This window comes from Peromyscus maniculatus, chromosome 2 (genome assembly GCF_049852395.1).
Source record: "Peromyscus maniculatus bairdii isolate BWxNUB_F1_BW_parent chromosome 2, HU_Pman_BW_mat_3.1, whole genome shotgun sequence".
NCBI classification, from domain to species: domain Eukaryota; kingdom Metazoa; phylum Chordata; class Mammalia; order Rodentia; family Cricetidae; genus Peromyscus; species Peromyscus maniculatus.
Genome location: NC_134853.1, coordinates 26562137 through 26586787, shown reverse-complemented (window position 1 = coordinate 26586787; position 24651 = coordinate 26562137). Strand labels below are relative to the sequence as shown.

General features: G+C 41.0%; 1 protein-coding gene across 1 annotated transcript in view; it reads right to left on the bottom strand.

Moving 5' to 3' along the window:
- Window positions 1-20912, bottom strand: part of Necab1 (N-terminal EF-hand calcium binding protein 1) — a 161021-nt gene extending 140109 nt beyond the window's left edge. The window contains exons 1-2 of the mRNA XM_006983273.4: window positions 20456-20912; window positions 12509-12533 (exon numbers count right to left, since the gene is read on the bottom strand). Coding sequence (XP_006983335.1) covers window positions 12509-12533; window positions 20456-20554 — 124 coding nt within the window. The 5' untranslated portion in view covers window positions 20555-20912. The remainder of the gene's footprint in view (window positions 1-12508; window positions 12534-20455) is intronic.
- Between the last annotated feature and the right edge of the window lie 3739 nt (window positions 20913-24651).

Genomic DNA, 24651 nt, shown 5'->3' with positions numbered 1-24651 from the left:
GGAAAGTTAGCTAGGTGTGAACCTGGAACTGAGCCAGAGAACGATCCAGTAAGCAGCATATTTCACTGGTTTCTGCTTCATATTTGTGCCTTGAGTTCCTATCCTGATTTCCCTCAATGTTGGACTGGAAATATGAGATAGATTAAACCCTTTCTTCCTGTAAACTGCCTTTAGTCAGAGTGTTTTATTACAGTAATAGGAAAGAAAGGAAGGCACAAGGCACACTCTATCAACAGAGCTATCTCCTAGCCCTTGAGAATTTTTACCTCATAGTTTATTGACTGTAGTAGTCATTATAACAACTTCATAGAATAGTTATTCCTTTTTATTCTTTTCAGGTAGAAAAACAACCCAGAAAACATAAAGAGGTAAAGTGGCTGACATAAGGTCACAGCACATCTTCTGGGATATGGTCCTGGAGGCCAGTCGTCAAGGCTAGTGTTAGATCCACCGAGTGCTCATGCGCCTGTGCAGACACATCCTGCTTCTTCCCGGAATGGCCAACATACTGACGGGTTTTTATTGCCCACTTGTGTCTCATCTGAGCAGAGGGAACCTCAACTGAGAAATTGCCTCCATCAGACTAGCCTGTGGGCATGTCTGTGGGGAACTGTTTTGATGGATGACTGATGGGGGAGGGCCCAGCTCACTGTGGGTGGCATCATCCCTAAGCAGGTAGGCCTGGGCTATATAAGACAGCTAGCAGAGCCCGAGAGAGGAAGTAAGCCAGTAAGCAGCATTCCTCCACGGTGCTTGCCTCTGTTTTGCTCCAGTTCCTACCTGACTTCTCTCAGAGTCAGACTATAACCTGGCAGTGTGAGATAACATAAACTCTTTCCTTCCCAAGTTGCTTTTGGTGTTTATCATAGCATCAGAAAGCAAATTAGGAAAGCTACCAAATATTTAGACACTTACCAGGAAATCTATCTGTTATACCAGAATATTTTCATTACTTTGGAATTGTGCTGGGAATATTAAAAAATAAACTTAGAGAATGAGTGTATATTACTGAAAAAGGGAGACATTTAATATCACTTCTACTGAGAACTAACAATAACATTTTATGTGAGATTAGAAGTAAGGAAATCAATTACACCCCCAGTTACTGAGGCTTTCAGATAATGACAAATAAAGCATTTTTCAGAGGAACATTAAATTATTTATAGAGGACACAGATTCAAAATTAACAGCATAAAGCATACTCCAATTACAGACAAACTTAACTCACAAGTGAAAAATAAATTTGATACAGACGTAGGAGAGTTCAGCCCATAGCTGACTCGCTTCCTTTCCCCCAACCTCACCTTCATCCCTGATTGATCACCTCGGCTTTTCCTCCAAGAGAAAAGCTGTCATTTTTGCTTCATCAGAAGCCATTCTCCCTTCCTTGGTTGAAACAGTGATTTTTACAAGAAAGATCACTAGTTCTTTCTCACTGGATTGCAGCTTTAAACACCCCACCCCATTCTGTGTGGGGGGGGGGGCGGGGGGATGTCACATGTGGACATGTGACTAGTTGGCCACTCAGAGAAAACTTCCAGATTTTTACAAACTCATCATGGAGGAAAGGTCTCTCATTTTTGTCCTACTGAACTGGTGCCACGTGGTTCAGGAGGTAGCTTGCCACCGCAGGTAAGAAAGCCTACCTCCCAGAAGAAAACTACACCTGAGAAGCAGAGTGAGAGAGAGAGAGAGAGAGAGAGAGAGAGAGAGAGAGAGAGAGAGAGAGAGAGAGAGAGAGAGAGAACAGTTTCTGAATACTCAGATCTGACTGAGCCTGAAGCCAGATCTGGGTATTTCAATGTTAAAAACTGGCGATTTCTCAACTTTAGTTACACTATTAAAAAAAAAATTAATTTAAACTTAATTGGTCCTAACCGAATATACATCCTTGTTTTCCTCTGGTTTTCTGAACCTTTACCCTTTCTCAGAGAATTAATGCAAAATAATTATTACATAAGCCTTCCTAGGCCACTCTATGCCTGGGGGCTTTTCTTATTTGAATTTTTTTACACCTGTAGTTTTAGTAGTCACCAGGGCTCTCGATATCTCTTGCATCGTTGAAGACATTGTTATTCAGTTTCCACATGCTTACGACTCACCAACAGGATACTAAGTTCCCACAGGCCACCCTCATGCAGCAGTGATCCCCTTTTTCTCACATCACTAAAGGTTTCTTATTGATTAACTAAATTTTCTCAAATCTATGTACAATATTAAAGAGGAATCCCTTTCTTTTCTCAAATCTGTAGTGTGCCCTATGAATATGAAATCTAGCAAGAGCTCAGTACTGGTCCAGTCCACCTTTCACCGTGAATCTACAGCTGAAGAATCCTGTCTTTAGGACCTACAGGGAATTAGTGAAGGAAGCTGACATGTTTGGATTATTCACAATATTAAACACCATCCATGTGGATTTACCTTTCTTATTCTTCCCAATTTCCCCACAAATGAAGCTTTATAATTGCTACCTAAAAAGCAAGAAAATAAGCTCAGAGAGATTAATTCTTCAATATCACAGCCTAGTAAATGTACCCTAAAGTTTATATATCCATTTCTCTTTGTGTTCTCAAAAACTAGGATATTCTCTGGCACACAAAGGACATAGATCAAAATATCTGGTGTATATACAAAGGAAAAAAATCCAAAAAAGTCAAGATTAACATTTGATCTGTGTGGTTCCATATCTCCATTATACCATGCATCTTCAAACACAATAATAGGATAATTCCACATTTCCCCTCTTTTGTTCTCAAATTACTTTGAGTTACTCAGTATTATTCATCTATTATAGAAGATCAATATTTCTACTTTGAACAGAGCAACACTCTGCAGAGATGAGCTGTGGCAAATAAGGTGCCCTAGTTAGGTGCTAAACCCCTTAAGTTAGAAGGGACTCTGGATACAAACTTTATTTATAATCTTTATGTCCTTGAGTTTTGTCTCAGATTACTCTCACATAAAACTGGAACCATGATACCACCCTCTCTGTGGAGTCTCATGAAGACTGGCTAGCATCTGGTATGAAGAAATGCCTTACTAAGTTATTTACTATTAGTAGTATAACAATTTCATTTGATGCATGAACTAATATTCTCAAGATTATATAAAACTTGGTAATATACAGACTATTAAATTTCAGAGTTTTATAAAACTATGTGTGATTTAGAATGTCTTGAGAAACACAGAAATAGCACATATGTTTGTAGGAACTTTCATAAATAAAAGTGTTACAAACTTTTCAAAGAATTAAGCTCCTAATATGAGGCTCTTGCTAAGCAGTCTCACTACCGAAACCAGAAAACAAATGTGCTTCCCACTCCAATTGCCAAGCACAAATATGTGCTGTTGAACTCCTTCATTTTTCTAACTAACCCTTCAATTAATTAATAGTTCTTTGCTAATTATAAGTCAAAAAATGTCACATTCGCTTTGTCATCACTGTTCTTGTACCGCTGATCTATTGATGCCTTCAATAGCTCTACTCTGGTGGGTTTTATGATGTGCTGAGTAGAAGACGACAGAGGCTCTGGACTAGCAGGAACATGTGGAATGAGAAGTCACTGGATATTGACAGTGGCACCGACAGGCGTGCTAATGAACTGAATGCATAGTAGCTAGAAGAGAGGGAACATGGAAGTGGTTGAAGCATTTGGCTGGAGTCGCTGCTGAGTGGTGGCCCTGTCCTTAGACAGGAGAGACTTCTGAGGAGTAGAGCAAGGGCCTAGGACCAGATGTTAAGTTTCAGACATCAGTGTGGGCACTGTCCAATATATACTTTTACAGCTTGAGAACTTGTCTTCCTTATTCTCAGTGTTTATGAATGAGTTCTTGCTAATTCACTTCCCTGGAATCGCTTGTCCCCTAAACCCTCCATAGGATGGACTGAACTTTTCCTTAACATCCCAGGCAAAATTAGGCTCATTTCCCTTCATAGCATCACAACTATTTCATGTTTATGACAAACCTACCACAGATCAGGAGTTACACTTGTTGCTAAGCATAATGAGATGTAAAGTCCCTGTTTGAAAAGTGAATATATATGTATATATACACACATACATAACTTTATATATACACATTTATATAACTTTATACATATATAATTTTACATAAACCATTTATATTTATATAACTTTATACACACACACACACACATACACGTATATAAACCTTTATATAACTATATAACTCTATACAGACTAAGGGAACACATCCATAGACTAGCTGTACAATGTGGTAAGTATATAGATATATGATGTTATAGATGGAAGAATCTAAGATAATTGGGTGAAGCATTAGTATTTGTTAAGTTTACCTTTCTCACTTGTAACATCTTCATGTGATTTCAACTTCAGTGGTCCCATGAGGTAAGCATATGGGTATATGTTTATAGGTGTAAAAAGGATTTGACAAATTGACCCTTATTTATAAATAATTCCTTTGCTGTCTTAGGGTTACCATTGGTATGATAAAACACCATGACCAAAAGCAAGTTGGGGAGAAAAGGGTTTATTTGGCTTACACTTTCAGATCATAGTCCATCTTTGGAGGAAATTGGGATAGGAACTCAAGCAAGGCTGGAACCTGAAGATCAAAGCTAATGCAGAGGCCATGGAGGAGTGCTGCTTACTGGCTTGCTTCCCATGGCTTGCTTAGCCTGCTTTCTTATAGAACCCAGGACCACCCAGGAATGGCACCATCCAAAACGGACTGGGCCCTCCCCCATCAACAACTAATTAAGAAAATGCCCTTCAGCTGGATCTTATGAAGGCATTTCCTTAATTGAGGTTTCCTCCTTTGAGATAACTCTAGCTTGTGTCAAGTAGACATAAAACTTGGCAGCATATTCTGCCAAACAGAATTCATAGAAGGCTGAATGGAAAGGATAAACTTTATTGGAGACCAATGGGTTTGAAAGTCATTTCCAGCAGACAGAGCTATGCCTGTACATACACAGAGCGAGGTCATCTGGAGTTCAGTGTCCTATAGACCTAAATGGAGGTAAGTAGGTAGCTAATGACCTGCTGAAGAGCCTGCGCTTCATCCTGTGGACAATGAGTAACAAACAGAATTCTGAACACACAAACAGAAAGATTACTCCAGGATGGCCCCCAGGGAAGACTTCTACCATGGCATTCACTATAATGTATAGTTCATGTCTAAATCAAATATATTTCTCCCTCAAAACTATGAACTTTGACTGTCACGCCAGACTCCTGCCTAGGGACCAAACGTCTGGAAACTTTGCAGAAGTCAGTTGAAGTAGTTGTCTCCTTGGCCATGCCTTCCCAGCAAGAGAAGCCTTTGCCCATGGATCAGGTGTAATGTCCAGTGGGAATGGACACCATGGGCCAAATCTGAGTAAAATCCAGAGTCCATTTGCTGAAGCTACCACCAGACATAGGGATCTAATTAACAATGTAAAGGAGAAATATAATCCCATCAGGTCTTTTTTATAGGATTGTCCAGCAATGTCTCAGGGACACCACTTGGTGAATGATTTCCCCAAACCTGTGAGTTTGACAGCTGGGTACCTCACTGGAATAGCAGGCTCCAAGGATGCACACTGACATCAAATGGCCATCTTAATGTTCTGTATCTTTTCCATCTGTTAAGAGTTATCATGGTCTCTTATGTAACCCCTCCTCTGAGTCACTCAAACTGCTACCCTTTCTATCTCACCCCTTTGCCAGTTGAAAGCAGTTAGGGCAGTCTGTCCCCCAACTACTAACAGCAGTTAGGGTGACCTCTGGGCAACATGGGGTGAGGGACCATGGTTAGATTTCCTGACAGGCAGACAGAGAGAGAGTGGACATAGCTGGGAAATAAAGGTAGTGAATTTACAAGATGGCTGGCTTCTTGCTCAGGCAAGTTCATAACAAAGGCCTTACTGGGCTTCCTCTCCTCCCAACAGGCCCCCTGCTTGAAGTGCAAGGCTGGATCTGGGCATGTTTACATAACAGTTGGGAGCCATCCTGTCTTTCTCCAAAATGACCAACCCTAAATTAGAGAAGGACCACCCCTCAGAGACTTTAAAAAGCCCCAAACCTCAAGGAGAAGTTGAGCTCAGCCTCCCAAGCCCCGCCCCCACGCCTACTTTGCAGAAAGTCTTTTCTTTCTGTCTTTCCATGTGTCTGCTGTATATGTGTGTCTCCTCAGCCCTAATAAAACTCTTCACTGGCAAAAAAAAAAAAAAAAAAAAAAAAGGAAAAGAAAAGAAAAAACAACAAAAACCCCTCTTCATTTTAACTAAATTCTGCTCTGTTCCCTGGTATTCTGTTCTCTGACTTCTGAGTGGTCATTTATTGCGCCCAGAAGTTGAATCTAGATTTCTTCCTGTGATATCTGATAAGCCTTGCTATGTAAAGACCAGAATTTTCACGATTTTCTACTTCTGGAAGAAAAGTAACACATTTGTGAGTGTGAAACTGCTTTACATATCAGAAAAAAAGAACGATGAGAATAGAAAATTTGTTTTCCCTTATTTTGTTAAAAATAAATCATTAGAGTCAGAATCTGCACTCTAGAGTTCTTCCCACACTCTCGGCACTGTGCGCTGCTCCTAACAGGGTCCTTCTTAGGGCACAGCTTAAGTGACTCATTGCTCAGAGATACGGCTTTGGCTTCCAGGGTGGTAGGTGTCTACTTGACTCTCCATTATACCTAAGAAGAGTCGTGGGCACGGAGTTATTTGAGAGTCCTTCTGGCAAATTGTCTTATTCTGTTTCATATCCATTTTAAGAAATGAGTGAGAAATTATGAAATAAAAATCAACCTTGTGCCAATAATGTTAATTTCTGGGCATACATCTCAATCTTTCCATTTTATTTGGGGCCACGTTCCTGATTACAAATAGGCAGGATTTGGGACTGCGCAAGGTGCAGGGATATCTGTCTGTAAAGTACACATTAAGCACAGCTTCGTTACAGTTTCCAAAGACCACAGGCCTCTCTAAGGCTCCGAGGTGAGCCTTAGAGGCGAAAATTTCGCCTCTCGGTAAAGAAGCTCTACCTACTGAACCTTTGTTTTAGTCGCTACCTATCTTATTTTCATGAGAGGATCAAATAAACCAACCTCTTGGAAATGATCTTGAAAGGCTTTTTAATCAATCCTCATACAATCAATTCAATATGCACTGACTATAACCCAATGTTGTCTTTAAAATATATAAACAATATGTGAACTGTTGCCCAGGATTTTTCTTAGCTAATGCTATTTCCTGGAGATTTGCTAGTCATACATTTATACCCTTTTCAGCTTTCCAGTGAAATATTTAGCACATTAAATAAATGTAACTATCGTGTATTGCAAAAACAGAACACCAGACTTTTGTAGACTTAGGTTACAACTACAACAAATAGTTATGCATTCACATGCTAAAATATATACAATGCATATGTGTGTGTATATATATAAGAAAATGAATAAGTCAATTTGGAGTACGAAAAGTCTTGAGCCTTGATTCATAATGCTGGTTCTGTTGTTAACATGAGATGTAACTCAAAGATAATTATTTAACCCTTATGGCTTCATTTGGTCCAATTAAAAAAGAAACAATGCCTATAAATATGAGATATTATTACCTTGGCTGAAATTACTGCTGCACTGCTGGTGAAAAGTTGTCATCAGTAGCCTTACTAAGCTGTGGACCTTGCATGCAGCAGTTCTGAGGCAGGCAAGATGAGCTCACTAGTAAACAGTGGCAAACCTATCATGGAGGTAACCTTCCATTTTCTGATTGGATTTGATGCCTGCTTTACATGAGGAGTTTCACATATGGTACTGTAAGTATGATCAACAGCCTATGGCTGGGCCAGGGAGTCTGAAGTGTGGAAGCTACTGTTGTTGTTTTGCCCAGTGGACATGATATATCTGTCAAATTATCTTCAGAATAACAATGCTACATACACAGAAGAGTTTTGCCACCAACTTTGGTCAAAGAAGCATCTTGGTTTTTTTGTCATGTGACTTTTAACAGCTCAAAGTACTGAGAATTAATGACTTTTGAAGCCTACTCCTAAGTGAGACAACTATATTGTAGTTGTCTCCACCTTGCTCCTCCCTGAGCCTCAGGGAACATTGCTGAAGAAGTGGAGAGAAAAAGTGTTAAAAAAAATCAGAGGAAGATGTGGGGAGCAATGTGGAACCCTGACTTTTGAGAGTTACACGTCTATTATATTCCTGACCTCACAACAAGTATGACAATACACACAAGGTCTGCACAAGATTGGACGTGCCAATACCCTGTCGTGGAATTGGGAAGTGTGGGGGCTTCATTCCTACCCTGAGAATGTGTAAGCAGTTAATAATTGATGAAGGAAAAACATTTTCTTCAAGAATGCTCCTGTGAGAAATCCTAATGAAACTCAGTAAGTCACCAAAAGTAAAAGAAGAAAAAGAAAAAGGCATGAAAGAAGAGGGGAAAATTGGGAAGAGGTAGGGAAAGGATTAGTGAGGGAGGAGAGGGTGTGTGTGTGTGTGTGTATTATTCATTAAATATAATGAAATCCATTATTGTGTATAGGTAACATATAATAATAAAAAGTAAAATGCTTCAAAAGTATAATTTCACATAATTCTTAAGACAGCATTATAAGAGACTTCTTTCATTAACCCATTTCACAGATGAGGAAACACAGGGAAGATGAATGACTTGTTCAGTATTATGCAGCTAGACAGAGTGAGAGGCAGGGTACTGGAGCTCTTTTTCCTCAAATTCTGTTTTCCTATGGCTTTAAACAGTATACTCTGTGGACTTTCAGACTGATTCAAGACAATGTGTATTAAGATCTTAGGATTGGTACTAGACCATAATAGTCAACCGTAAACTTTAGTCACTATTAATAATGGGTAGAAGTAGCTACATATTAATCAAGGGTGAAACTTGATTAAATAAATTCACATGGTTTGGTTTCCTCTTCAGATTTCAAGGTCAAATTGTTGATAATGACCTTCTTACAAATATTCATAACTATTTATTGAGCACCTATGTCATGGCAGGCACTTTGCTCAGACTTTGGGACCTCAGACAGCTCTGCCCTCACAGACTGGAGTAACTGAAAGCCAGAGGAGATCTACACCACAGGGCAGTTCAGTCGGAGGTTAGTCATTACACAGAGGTCACAGCCACCATTTATCCACCCTAACCAATCGCTGACAAGCACGGCAGTGGATCTGAGCAAGTGCATATCAACAAGAGGAACTGGATGCTGCTATTCACTACTAGAAGCCTTTTCATTTTGCTTTTTACTAAGCTAAAGAAAATCTTTTGGCCCAGACACAGAGCAATAAACACCGTATGATCTTAGTTATATGTAGAATCTGAAAAATGTCAAACCCATAGAAACAGAGAGTAGAGTGTCAGTTGCCAAGTGCTGGGCGTAGGAGAAATGGGGTGATGTTGTTAGAAGGATACAGACTTCCAGTCATAAAAACGAGCAAGTTCTGGGGACCTGCGGTGTACTACAGGTGCCGATGAATGTGTTAATCAATTTGGTGCTACCCATTGCGTAATGAGTACATACAGCTCAATGTCATGCTGCATACAGTTAATACACACAATTCTATTTTGCCAATTAAATATCCCCAAGTAAAAATTACAAGTAAAATGTTTTTTATGAATTTGAAATATGTCTGTGTACTGCTATCATTTTCATTCAGGCCATGTGTGAGGAAGCTTCTTCAGAGTTCTGCATCTCTGGGTTTAATTTTGGGCTTTGGAGATCAAAGAACTGGTAACTCCCCTAAAGCAACACTATTTTCAAGTCTGTCTTTCTGCTTAGGATCCTAGCCTGTGATTTAAAAACAACAACCAGACCAAGAACTATCTCTTCAGGACAGCATTATTATAGCTAATCCCTAATCATGTACTTTCTCCCATTTATCCAGCAGCTTCTCTTCTATGTCAAACAGAGTCCAAATGCTAATTCTGTCCTCTGGCAGGCGAACTCTCATTCTGCTTATTGCGTCTCATCCCTTTCATTATTTCAGCACCAATTAAGCTGTCCACACGGGTCTCCATCACATGAGAGTCTGTTACCAAGAGAGCAAATACACATAATGGCTGCTGATTTGCAACTATAGAATACAATAATTAGATGGTACAGAAAGATGACTACTTTTTATCTTCTTATTTACACTAGATCACCCCCCTCTAGTTTTCTTTTTCAACTCAGCGTGACTGGTAAATAGCCTTATGTTTCCTCCCCACCCAATCCTGCTATAGGAGACATTACCAAAAGGTCACCAGTTGCTTCGTGTAGCCAAGGCCTCATGACACAAAAAGAGCTCACAACTTGGAAATTAAGTTGCTGTTGTGTGAGAAGCACTACACTAGAGGTTTTACATCATCTCATGTATTATTTACAATGGTCCTCACATACATGGAGTCACACAGTAGAAGAACTGGGATTTAAGTCTAGACCTGCTAAACTCCAAGCTTCCTCCAACTTTACACCAAGAGTCAGAGTGAAGAATAAGGCAGAGAGAAGGCACAGAGGAATGGACAGATCAAAGCAGTGTATTGTGGGCAGAGTATCTTCATTAATAACTTATTAAGCAAATATCCACTAGTGTAAGAGTATGCACTGGGCATAGGTTCGATGCAAAAGACAGATTTCTGCCCTAGAGAAGCACATTTGGCTAAGGGAACTGGAATCTCATGGGATCAACTTCAGCCCTTCACTGTGATGATCTATATATGTGGAAGGGTTAGGAACTCAGAGAGTGGGTGGGGCCCTGCAGCACAGGGAAGACTTCTTAGAATACAATGCCTTTTGAGTGAGACCACATGCAATATGTATACATTCTCAAGCTTCGTACAGTGGAATGTCATAACAAGCCATGGTTAATGCAGGCCTGTATCATGGAGGTGAGCAAATGGAGAAATGCTCAGGAAACTGTGTACTTCAGAGGACTGCAGGGTAAACACAGGCAAAGACTGTGAGAGGTTAAGAGCAGGAAGAAGGTGGTTTTGATCACATGGTTAAAACCAAGCACTAGGAAAGGGAGTGGGGAACAGAAAGGAATCACATTGGGGGAGGAGCTGTTGGAAATAAGGGAAATGAAACTGGCAAACAGGTACTCTGTGTAGCATAAACTATGAGGTTACTTTCAGCCTCTAAATTCATTCATGTGAATTGATTCATCACATGATTTTTGTTGTGAATATGGGTTGTGTTAACTGGATTTTAGTATGATTGTAGAATATGATAGTTTTGATAGAAAGCAGAGTGATCGATAAAAAGGTAATATCAGGACTTGATCAGAGTTGTGAGATCCAAGGAAACAAAGGTGCAACCTGTAAGAATAAGGAGGTTCAGGTGAGAGGGTCAGGTATATCAGAACATCAGGCAGGTGCTGAAATACACAGCAGCTATATAAAGACCAGTGTGCTGTGGTACTCCGCACCACTAGGGCCAGATACCAGGCAAGGTGCTAAAGGATCAGATACAAAAGCATCCTCACTTCCATATTCAAGAGTAATGAAATGATACAAGTGAATAAAAGGCATCCCTGAATTGGTGCTATAACAATTTCTGCAACATAATTTGAAAGAAAATATTCTGTTGGTCAGACAGAGGTTTATGTTATCGGACTCCAGATCCTTTCTCAGAACTCCCTGGATGGACAATTAGGTATTGGGAAGAAAGGTGTGCAGTGTCAAAAAAGCTCTTCTGGATCTGGATGCTTAAGGACAAACACAAAAACATGTTTTAATGGGCATATCTGACTGCAATCTTGCCTTGGAGATAAGAAATGAGATTTCCAGAATGGGAAAGAAGTCTTTGTATCCTGAAATCGTCAAGCCACTCTTACTAGTAATATAACTGTAGTGAAATATTTCAGTAGAAGAGACTTAACAAGCTCTGATTCTATGGGATGAAACTTCTGGCAGAATCAAGGACTAAAAAATACTTATAAGCTCATAATTGGACTTAGCGTAGCTGCCTCAAAATTTCCAGGGCAGATTTTTATTTTTGGTTTGTCGTCTCTCACTTCTCTGTCTCTGTGGATGAGTTTCCCGTGCCTGAGATGGAAGAGTAACTCCTACTGTTTCCAGGCAGCTCTCCCAGGGCCTTTGGATTTCCTTAGGCCACTGTGAGATCAGTGAGCCTAGATGCTGGTACCAAACAGGTTTACGTTTAAGACGTTTTCTAGCTTAGAACTCTAATACAGACGAAATACACTCCGTCAGCTCAGTATACTCTGAGTTGAAGCTGCTATTGCTCTATTTTTTTTTTCAAGCATTAAAGGGAGAAGTCACAGCCCAAGTAAGACAAGACTCCTCACTTCAAAGGCAAAAATTCCATCTTTCTGTCAAATTTGAGTTCATCTGCCAACTTCTATGAGTATCTGAAGCCCTAAACTTGATGAAAATGATAACTATGGCTAAAACTGTATTTTACAGGTCAATTTCTAGGACTTTCTACTCCTTTGCTATTCACATAAGACAGTCTAAAATATAATGAATTAATAAATAGAAATTATAGAATTTTGGACTTACCATTCTTGTCAGCTCTCCTCAGTATCTGGAAAGAAAAGAAGAAAATTTTTTATCATATTTTTTTTTTCTGTGCTGGGGCTGTAGCTCAGTGGCAAAGCACTTACCTAGCATATGTGACACCCTAGGTTCAATCTCCAGGATTGGCAGGGGAAGAAAGGATGGTTTTTGTTCCTAAATATTGCACTGAATGCTATATTTACACATAATTAATCTGTCATTAAACAAATGAAACCCCAATGTTAAATGAATGGTTAATATCTGAAATCTTCCCTTCTTAATATTCTACTACCTGGGAGTAGCTCAAATGTCCATCAATTGGTAAACTGATGAACCAAGTGTATGATTAATACAGTAAAGAGCTAGCTGGCAATTTAAAAAGAATCAGCTATCAAAAATATTTTGCATGTAAAAATTTGGATGTGTCTCAAAATAATTAGGTTGAGTAGAAAACCTAGACACAAAAATGCCTAGGCATAATTCTAGGTATATACAGTTTTTAAATGCATAATAACATTTAGTGACAGAAAAAAGATCAAAAGCTGTCTAATAGTAGTCAAGGCCAAGAGGTATGGATTAGAAAAGTGTATAAGGAAACTGTTGAGGACAATGCAAATATTAAATTATCTCAAATTTAATTGTTTCATTGTAGAGGGCATGAGGTCTTTGTACTCATAGATAAGCAATAGAGAAACCAGAAATTTTAATCACTCAGGGGTATGGTCTCAATGGAGGAAATAAATACCTGTTTTCTACCCAGAATGCTACGAGTGAGTGTTGTTAATGACCTGGAGACCTTTGTTATCTGTAGAGCCAAATCCCCAGAATGTTTATCCCAGACTCTCCCTCTCTAGTCCTTTATATGTAGCTTTGTTTCTCAGTCAATTGAACCCATCCTCAGAGGAGATGCCACATGTCCTTTACAAGCTGCTCACCTCTATGCTACCTCTGTCAGAGAGCACACCAGATCCTAGGCCCTTAGGCTATAGAACCTGTCTTCATGGTAGAGGTCACATGTACTTTTCAAAAGAGTTTTGATGTAGTTATACCTTAAGCTTTATTGTGTGCATGGGATTGGGATAGTTGTTACTTGTTACTAAGAAACTTTTATCCAAAACTCTGCTGTATTTGAATATGTTTAAAATAAACTGGTCTGATGTTGGACTCTACAAGTCTGAACCGGGTTTCCATTCTTGCCTCTCCTTAGCTTGTTTGGCTGCTAGCCATGATGCTTGCAGGGACTCTCACATTTCATGTTAAAACTCAACACATTTATATATTAAATGTATACACTTTAATATAAGGTAATTGTATTTCAATAAGACAGGAAATTAAAAACAGAAAAGAAAAATAATAAGTGATTGGCAAACAAGAGCCCACATAGCTCTACTATGTCATACTTGGCTATAGTAATGTCATCTTGGACCCTCTTTAAGGTGTTTTGATGTACAACAATTGTTTGGCCATCTGGTGTCCATTACTCAGTGGTAATGATTTCTAATTATTCCCTGAGAAACTAAACTTTCCTCTACTCTTGGTTTCTATGTTTCAGGGCTGGGTGAAGCATGTAGGCCTGACAGTATTACATTGCTCTGACAATGCCATTTGATGGGTCAGGAGCACCTTAGTGCTAATGAATAACAATCTACGCTTGAGCAGTTAGGAGAAAGATACTCTTTGCTTGCTTCTGGATTTAAACCTGGAAAGATATAGGCAAGGTATGCCCTTGGATGTTATGTTATCATATATGCTGTGGGCTGAACTGTTTTCCCCTGAAAACAGGTGTTGAAGCTCTAGTTTCTTAGTACCTGTGAATGTGACCTTATTTGGAAGTGGGTCCTTCATGAGGTGGGGGCCCTAATGTGATGACCTTATAAAGAGACAGTGATTTGAGAGACAGGCACAGAAGAGGGCTCATGACAGCCCGAGGTGCTGGAGTGATATAGCTACAATTCTAGAATGATTGGAGCCGACGCTGCCATCAGAAGCCAGGATAGAGTCACAAAAGATCGCCACTCTGCAGCCTTGGGAGAAACATTCCTACCACACCTTCACTATAGCCTATGGCCTCCCCAACTCTGAGGTTTCATGAGTTCTTACGTGCTTACGTGTAAGCCACCCCATCTATGATAGTTGCTATAGCCTTTTTCTGAAATTAATTTAATTTATAACTTAAAACGAATCAACACTCCAGAAAGCTATATTGAGAGATTAGAAAAACCAAGAGGCACTTTCTGAGGTCCTGGCTGGTCCCTAAGGAGACAACCCCATCTGTTCATACAAAGGCCAATACACTGTTATACATTTAAACCTTAAACGGGTTTTGGTTGTTTCCTTCTGTTAGGAGCAATTAAATGAACCCCATGTGATGTAGGTACCTGCAGAAAACTAACTGGATGACATAATGCGTTTCATACACGCCCACGGAGAATGATCCTCTACTGCATTGCAAATGCAAACTTGAATTACATGGAAAGAGCCCTGGAGGGTCTTGTTTTCCTGAGTAAGCTTTAATTATTGATAAATAACTGGAACTATCCTTGTTTTTAGATTGACCCTTCTTGGTGAACAGTTTAAAACACAGTCTACTTTTTACTACTACTTTATTACTATTTTTAAAATTTTCTTCATTTGCCGGGCAGTGGTGGCACACTCCTTTAATCCCAGCACTTGGGAGGCAGAGCCTGGTGGATCTCTGTGAGTTCAAGGCCAGCCTGAGCTACAGAGTGAGTTCCAGGAAAGGCACAAAGCTACACAGAGAAACCCTGTCTCAAAAAACCAAAAAAAAAAAAAAATTCTTCATTCTATTATAGGAAAAGTAACGTCCTTTCATTCTTCTGACTTCACAGAAGTGAGGTATGGATAAATCTACTCTTCACTAGGAAGTTTTCTATTATAAATACCACATTATTCTAACAAGAGTCTTCCATGGAACTTTCCCAGGAACAGATGGGTGTCACTCTAACCATCAGACATAAATGGCTCCTCTGCTTCATAGAATAAACTCAATTACTACAAGAGGATGACTTCATGATAGGAAATATGCTTAGAGTAGACTGACACAATATTCTTTTTACTGCTTGGAGCAGTTGCTAGTGGAGACTTTAATGATCCATTCTTCCACTGAACCGCTTCTTCCTGACTTCCAAAATTAAGAGCTACAGCCAAGTCAGGGAAGCAGGAAGCACATCCCGTCTCTTATCTCTGATTGGCCCTAAGGTTTGGCTTTTGAACCCTATTGGATACTCAAGAAATGACTAGACTAGAAACAACCACACCTTAAGGAGTTGGACCCAGGATTTCCATCATTTCGTTGCATAAATAACAACCGGATGTAGCCACTCAGGCTCTCAGAGATGAAATTAAGACAGTAGCTCATGTTATTAAACTCTTGTAATTATGTATGGATAGAACTGCTTTCCCTGCAAATTTTGCCTCAGAGCTCACAAAGTAATAAAAAAAATGCACTGCAAATGAAAATGGACTTTAGTATGCAGTGTTACCACAGTCAGTTAATCCTAACAGCTGCCCTCACTAGAGGATAGTAAATAAGTTTAAATATGTCCAGGCAGGACGCTTAAACACAAGGGATACTGCACTTTGCTATAACTTAAGGATTATAGTACAGATTCTTTTCTTTTTAACCTCCAAAGATACTCTTTGATGTTCATAATGAAATTTTTTATTTCTCACTTTAAGTTACTGAGGACAGACTTTAAACATAAATGTTATCTTGAAAGCATAAGTCATCATTTACTGAACTAACATGTGCCTCAGACCAGGATTCAGGTTAAGATTTAAGATAAGATGGGTTATCAGTCACTTGGCAGGGTCCATGGGAACCTGGATGTTCAACAGAAAAGTGGAGCTCACACAGAGCATCAACTGATATACAGAAATAAAGAGCTAGGGGATGAGCCCTGGTGCACAGGCCTGGGCACTCAATAGATCGTTTGGTACCACACCACCGCCTGCTCTCAGGCTGCAGGGAGGTAGGCACTGGAAAACACAGGACTGAAATGTAATCAGTACATTCCATTCTTCTCAGTTTTGCCCTGGGTAAGTCCTGTGTGGGAAAACATGGCAAAAGCCACTTGTCTAGCCTTTTACTTGGCATTTTCCAAAACGGACAATCTCATTCAAGTAACCCTGTGAGCATGTGTGACTGGGCAAGGCAGGGGATCTGTGACAAAAGCAGAATTCAGTCATAGTATCATGGTGTCAGAAAACCCCGTCTGCTCTCACAATCCTCCATCCATGTCATCTCTCCTACAAACACGTATGTGCCGAGCCTCGGAATTGAACATGTTAGAAGGAGAAGCTAGTACTCATTTTTTTGTTTTGTTTTGTTTTTACCAAGTTCTGACCTTGCACGCCATGTGCCTTGCACGGGTTGACACACTGAGATGGAGAAACAATGAATGTCAGACCGTAAAGTCATCACTCTTCCGACCTTCCGGCCTCAGTCCCCCTCTACCAGTAAAGTGAAGAAGGCCCTTTTCCTTCTCAATCAAAAGCAATGAGAGGCTGGAGGTGTGGTCCAGAGGTAGAACACCTGCCTAGCACGCACAAGGCCCTGGGTCAGATGCCCAGCACTGAACAAAAGAAGAGTCAAAAAGAACTTATTCAAAGAGGGCAGTGCCATCGAGTGAGCAGAGATGCAATTCATTTCTTTTGGAATTCCGCTTGTGTCAGGAACAGAATTGAAGATTCTCCCCCACTGCACAATAGCACAATAGATTAACCAAAAGAGCACCTGACTGCTCCAGGGTCTCACAGTTTAAATGTGACGTTATTGTCCATTATCTGGAATAAGGGAATTTGGGGACATAAAGTGTAGTAGTGGAAAAGGAAGCGGTTGTCAGCTTTCTGATCCTTTTGTGTTGCTGTGTGCTGGAGCCAGTTCGGGTCCTGTCTCATGACTCACAGGTGTGCACTGGGTAAACACGCCCAGCAGCAATGTGCCAGCGTGTTTGGGCACCAGCACTCTGTAGAGGTCTTCAAAGTCTCACCCTCAGTAGGTATTCACAAATAGTTACCATAAAGTGATATGTAATTCTGCCACCTTGGGGGATGTAATATAGATTATATTTATGCAGTTCCTGTATTAGTTTGTATAAACTAGAATTTAGCTACAGCTGTTTTTGAATTGAGCATGAAGCACTGACATACCACAGAACTTCAAATGTATATTGCATGCGCCCTTTCTTCCTTTATTTTCTAGAACATCACCCCATAATGACAGCAGCCTTATCAGATTCATGGCAACTGCTGTGTGTAACATAAGAAAAATGAAAGACAATGACCTACAAAATCTGATTTTCAAGTTCATGTCAACCATTTATCTCTAGTTTCTAACCAGCTTGCCGAGTCAAGTCATATTATCAACAGTATCCTCAAATGACGGTCCAATTTCTCTAAGAAGTCTAAAGATCGACTGTTTCAATGATACTTGAATATAAATTCAGTTATCCAAAAATTTGGAAATTAGTCTGTGAGGTGCAAAAGTCCCACAGTGGTTCCGTGTCTTTTCTAGTACAGGCAATACCTACCACCTTCTCCTTATGATTTTAACAGAACTCAGACAGAATACCTACCACCTTCTCCTTATGATTTTAACAGAACTCAGACAGCAGCCGTTCTTAGCAATGCTACTAGAATATACTAAATCTAATCAAAGCAAGTGATGTATTTATGTTTCACATTTTGTTTTTGCTAAAAGCAACAAGATCCAGAAATGAATAATTCAGAGATCCCTAAATAACCAATTCTTTTTCATGTCACACAATTCACCAGAGTGTTAGATTTTTTTTCACAAAATAACTCAGAAATGTGTAAACAACTTATTTTCTATCCAAGAAAAAAAATTCAACTGCAGTTAATCTTTTTTTTTTTTTTTTGAGACTACATTTCACTGAAAAACAAGCATGTTCACGCCTCTCCTATGGAATTAGATGGGCTTTTTTTCTTCTTCTTCTTTTCAGTTCTAGAAATATACACAAGAAGGCAAGGGAACTCTGTCCAAAGATGAAAGTTCCGTCAGGACAGGGCCCTTACTCTGTTTATAGAACTTGGGAACAACTGTGCGTATATTTAATAAATGAGATTTAAGTATTGTTTTAGAAAACTGACTTGAGCTGGGAATGGCGTCTGTCAGGGTGGCTGACTCTCTCCTTGTATAGTTTCAATTCGTTCCTCACCAGAGCACCACCGGGAATTGTTAGTGCATAAGACCAAAAAAAAAAAAAAATCATAAGATAGCATTCAGTATCCTTGGAGGGCAGAGCAGAAATCAGGCCCCAATGGATGAAGGTCCCACTTGACCTCAGAATTCACTTCTTAGGAGATTAGTTTTTTTCCTAATCTCCTAAAATGAGCAAGGCCCTGACTTCCTCTGACCTCAGGGATTGTCTTCTTATGGCTTGTCTTTACATTCACCCAGCTTAGTTCCTCAAGGACTATGTCCTGAATGACAGGGCATGAAGAAATAATATTAGCTAATGAAAGCATCGACTGAACCTATGTAAAGATCTTTTTTTTTTCCCAAGAAGAATAAACTATGACAATTTGGTGCAGCAAAGGTGGAAATCAGATACTTGTGTTTTCGAGGGAAAAAATGTCTGGCTCCCAAAGCCCGAATCTTGTGTTGGAACTGCATGGTGATGGAGAAGGCTCCGGGAGCTGGAATTGAGCCAGATCAAGTGGCTTACACAAGTTTTAATTATTGTTATGTACTTCTCTGCCAATTAAAAGAATCTAGAACATTCAAGACAAAATGAGGATTCCTTGCTTCTCTCTCCATTGTCTTCAAAATCTCTGACTAGCCATTATGATACTAGTATTTGATTGCCTCACATCTCCATTTTTCACAATCATTTGGCCTATGGCCCACCTCCCACTTGCTTGGACTTTAATAAGCAATGATGGCTTGGAGAGGGGAAGGGCAGGGACAAGCAGGGCTCCTTGGCATGCTTTGCCCATTTTCCAGCATGCTAAACAAGCAGCCGCTAGACCTGCCCCCACTGAACCAGACACTACCTGCGGGAACAGAGTGAATTTGACAAGTGAGCAGCAGCAGGAGAGCCAGAGCCCAGAAGGCATGCAACCCAGGGACAAGAAAGCCAGGGAACCTAACAAGGCAGCAGAGTGAGAAAAAGAACCGACACAGCAGAGGACAAAGTGAAGCAGAATCCAGGAGCAAATTAAGATCTAAAGCTGCTATAGAGGGAGAAATGACAGCACACGGAGAGAAAAATAGCCCAGAAAGAAAAGAATGACCATGTTAAGAGACCGGAGGAAGGAAGTCAATTCCCAAGCAAGGAATGGGACCAAAGGGAAAACAGTCCAAAGCTAGAGGAGAAGGCAATGATAGCAATTACAATTTAGGCTCAGGGGAAGAGAAAAATGGGGGAACGGAGGGAGCTTCAAAAGGAAAAGAATCATCATCATAAAAGAGACCTTGGCTACCGTTGTAAAACGAAAAGCAAATACGTTCAAAGAAATTGTTTTTGGAGGCAGCTGGGAGAGGTTGGAGGGGCATCACAATTTCTAAGGCTTCCATCAGCGCTCCCCAGCACAAGTGGGGGTGCCTACCAGCAAACTGGGCAGCAGGGATGAGCTGGGATCAAGTCCTATACTGCCCAATGGAGATTTCTGTTTCCATCCCTGGCAGAAGCCTAGGCTGCTGGGAAGTCGAACTTTTTGGTCTCCCATAACGCTTGTAATCAAAGCTGCAAGTCTGGGACAGCTCTTTTTACAAGTTGGGTGGCGGTCCTTTCTCTGACACTTGCCTAGGGTCCCTCTGGGGTGGGATGAGGACAACGGACAGGAGATAGTTTGGGTAGAGGTCTGAGCTTATAACACCAGCGGCCAGCGGCTGCGCCCGACCCCTCCTCTCTCACAGGGGGGTGATGCCTAAGGTGCCCACATAACTCCTTCGTCTATACTTACGTCGAGGAAGATGGACATGCCCTTGGACAGCTGCAGGGCAGAGCTGAGCTCTTCAGAGGAGTTGTTGGAGGACGGCGATGTCTCCCGGGAATCCTCCATCCTTTGGAGCCCCGAAGCCGACGGGCGGAGACCGACTGGGCGGGATGCAGCGGCTCAGACCTGGTGCTGTCTCAGCTGCTGCCTCCCCGCGCTCGGATGCGAGTGGGTGTTCGCTGGGCGCGCGCCTCCCTCCGCTCAGCGCGGACTCTCCTCCCTCTCCCGCCTCTCGGCTTCAGCACGCTGGCTCTCACCGCCCCCTTCCCACGAGCTGACTGCGTCTCACTGGGGATCCGACTCATCCCTGCACTTAGCAACAACGTAGCTCCCCTTGCCTGTGAGCATTTCCTGACTCGGGCACGCCCTTAGCCTCATGCTAGAGGTAACCCTCTCGGACCCTGCCCACCACAGGATACCTTGCAGGACAGACCAGACAAGGCTTTGTCCTGAACAGGCAAGGGGCGAGGTCAGAACCTCTGGGGCAGGGAGCGGGGAGCGGGGAGCGGGGGCATGAGTGGAAAGAAGGAATCTAAGTGGTGAAAGCAGGACTCTGCTTGACACCCTGGTCCCGGTTCCTGGATTCCTCTCAGGAAGGGATGAATAGTTCAGTTTGGGATTAAGGCACTGGGTTTGGCGATCTGCCCAAGCCTGCTTAAGTTACCTTGTTATCTTATGATCCAGCAAATCGCTAAGTCTTTAAATTTCAGTTTTACTAATCTGTAAAATGATCATCTTGGTGGTATTTAGGCTCATAGTTCTGATGTTTACACGTGGTTGAGTCAAGCCAGGCACATCACAGACAAAATGTAGGGAGATAGCCTGCTCTCCTTCCGGGGATCCTGGCCATTTGCTTTCCAGCATTTTGTATCCTGGTGTTTCCACGTTGCAACTCCAGCCCGGCTCTGTATCTAGTGTTTACAAAGTATGAGTTTGGCTGGTCTCAACCCTGGCTGTACGTTGGAATCATTCAGAGCATGTGCAAACTTCAAAATGTCGCCACAGCCACAGATAAATTGTCATTTTTCATTCAGGTTCTCTTCATTCCTCAAAGACTGTGCTTTCTGAGGCAGGGTGCATAAAAGGCCTTACAGCTGCACCTTCCCAGTGGAGTATTTACTTGTTCTAGTAGTCAGAAACAGAGAATTTTGGTGATTGAGCTACCATACTCTAAGAAAGCCCAAGCTATATAGAAAGGAATATGTAAGTAGATGTCTGACTGAGGTCCAACTGAGCAGGGCCTTGATATCACCTCAGCCTAATTATTAATATTAGAATGATCCGTAAAGACACCTCCATATGACTCCAGCCCCCAGCTCCTGAAGACACTCCTAACAGTCTGAGCCCAAATCCCAGACATCAAAGATACCCAGAAGAATTCCAAGACAGTGCTGTTCCCCACAGAACTTGGAAGCACAATAAACTATTCATTAGATTTTACAAATAAGTTTTGGCCATCAGCCTGGAGCATGTAGCCTAAATAAAAAAGTACCCCCCACACCAATATATATATATACACACATACACACACGTACTTCACTTTCAGACTCAAGTTCCGCTAGCATGTGGTTGTCACTATATATATGTATACACTATACATATGTATACAATACACTATATATATGTATTCAAGCAATACTGATGAGCCCCTGATTAATAAGCACCTAAAGAAGAAGAGCTGTAGAAATTAGGCTGACCCTAGTGAACTCAGACTGTGAAGTCCAGGGACAGAGAGCACTGAGCTTTATTAAGTCTAGGGTCAGAAAGATGAGACTTGATTAGGGGAGATATTGATTGGAGCTGTGCTTTGAGGTCTATTAATCTTGCATCTTTCTGTACTTATACCTTATTAACTGCAAACTTCCTTATCTGAACAACTGGAATAGATTTGTTCCTTTGACATTTGCATATGGAAAAGAAATTGAAAATCATTAAAAAGTCTAGCCAGCCCTTCAGAGAAATCCTGGTCATTCAAACCGCACAGAAGCAAGTGGGATGCTGATGATGAATGCTATTGAGTTTACAAAAACATCAAATTTGTGCTCACTATTGACTGAGGAATATATTTTTTGTCAATAAGTGCAGCCTAAGTTTGGACTCTCTAAGTTGTATGGGTCTTTCGGCCCTTAAATTCAGCCTTGTGAGTATAATAGGCTTATGCTAATCCCATGGGAAGAAGCATGGATGATAAAGAATTTTTTTATTATAAATAAAAACAGGAAAGTAATCCATCACCATTGTTCAAAACTAGAGAACTAGCTGTAACACTCCGGTAAAAACATCCCTGTTTTTACTAACAAGGCATGAGATTTTATGTACCTGTGGCTCTCCTTATTTCTTCAAAGCGGCTGTCAAGAAAGAACAAGAGCAGGCGGAAGAGATGGCTTAGTGGTTAGGAGGCCTTGCTGCTCTTGAGAGGATCTGGGCTCATTTTCAAGCATCCACAAGATGATTCACAACTGTCCAGGTCCCCCACATGGTGCACATACATACGCATTCAGACAGAACATTGAGACACATAAAATAAAGATAAATAAAAAGAATAGGAAATGTAGGGCTGGTGAGGTGGTCCATCCAGCACAGGTACTTTCCATGAAACTCTGACTGAGTTTAACCCCATAACTCATGTAAAGGTGGAGGAAAGAATGGATTTCACAGTTGTCCTCTCACCTCTATAGGGAGTTCACAACACATGTGCCTGAACATAAAACACACACACACACACACACACACACACACACACACACACACGCACGCACGCACGCACACGCGCACGCGCGCACGTGCGCACACGCGCACACACGCACACACGCACACATGCACATGCCCACAAACACATATGCACACATATAAGTTTAAAAGACTACATGTAAATTATTAAAAAATCTGCTGATGTTATTTCTTGTGGTGATATATTGTGTACCCCAATATATTGTGTTCTCTAATAAACTTACCTGGGGATCAGAGGACAGAGCCAGCCACTGGATTAGACATAGAGGCAAGACAGTGGTGGCACACATCTTTAACCCTAGCATTCAGGAGGCAGAGATCCATTTGGATCTCTGTGAGTCCAAGGCCACATGGGAAGAGAGCCAGGTGCGGTAGCACATGCCTTTAATCCCAGCAGTAGTTAGCCATAGAGGTCTAGAGGTCTGTACAGACAGGAAGTTATAGAGCTGGGAGAGAAGAGGAAAGTGATGAGGCTGGGTGGAGAGAGGAAGTAAGATGGCGGGCACAGAAAGGTATATAAGGCACGAAAATACAGGAAGGATTTCCTGGCAGTAAGAACTTGTGGCTGGCTTGTTCTAATCCTCTGATCTCTCAGCTTTCACCCCAATATCTGGTTCCAGGGTTTTTTTTTTTTTTATTAATAAGACCATTTAGGAATTTGTGTTACATCTTTTTTTAATGATTTCCACATGAATTATATTATGCTACAGCTGACTTATTTTTATGATGGGTGTAATGTTCAAGGAAGACTCCACTAGAAACGGATGACAATTAGATTCTCATTCACAGCCAAATTCAATAGGCTTTACAATTGGTAACCAAACATATTTTTAGTTTTCTTTTTATCTAGACAGTGAGCATTTTGAAAACTGTTTTCACACATCGTTTTCCTGAAACACAGATGCTGTACTGCTGTGCATAGTATCAGTTGCAGACAGCAGACAGCTGACTGGAGGGAGGAAATGTATCGTCTTTCCAACTTATCTGTAGTGAAGGCCTAGGAAGAAAGAAAGCAAAGGAGAAAGGAATGTAATTTTAGATTATAGCTCTCAGACTTGCTATAAGACTGACATGAAGACATCTGGAGCATTTCAGCAGATGATGGCCGTGTGGAAGTGTATTGAATTTCAATCCATCTCTGCCTTATGGAGGAACTATTATCTAAACCATTTTAGAATGCCAGGGATCTATTTTATTTATACATTAAATCTAGGTAGTACTATTCTTCAGAGCAATGACTCAGGACCTTTCCAGTCTGCTTAATGGACATTCTGTTGCTCTGGCAACCTCAGATCCAAACCCACTTTTTATCTGGGGACCTAAACCCAGGAGGTGTGTTCTGAAAACAGGCTGGACTCACATCCTCCGTACAATGGAATATGATTCCACTCGTAGAATCGAGTGTAGAGATTGAAATGTAGGCTTAGGTGACA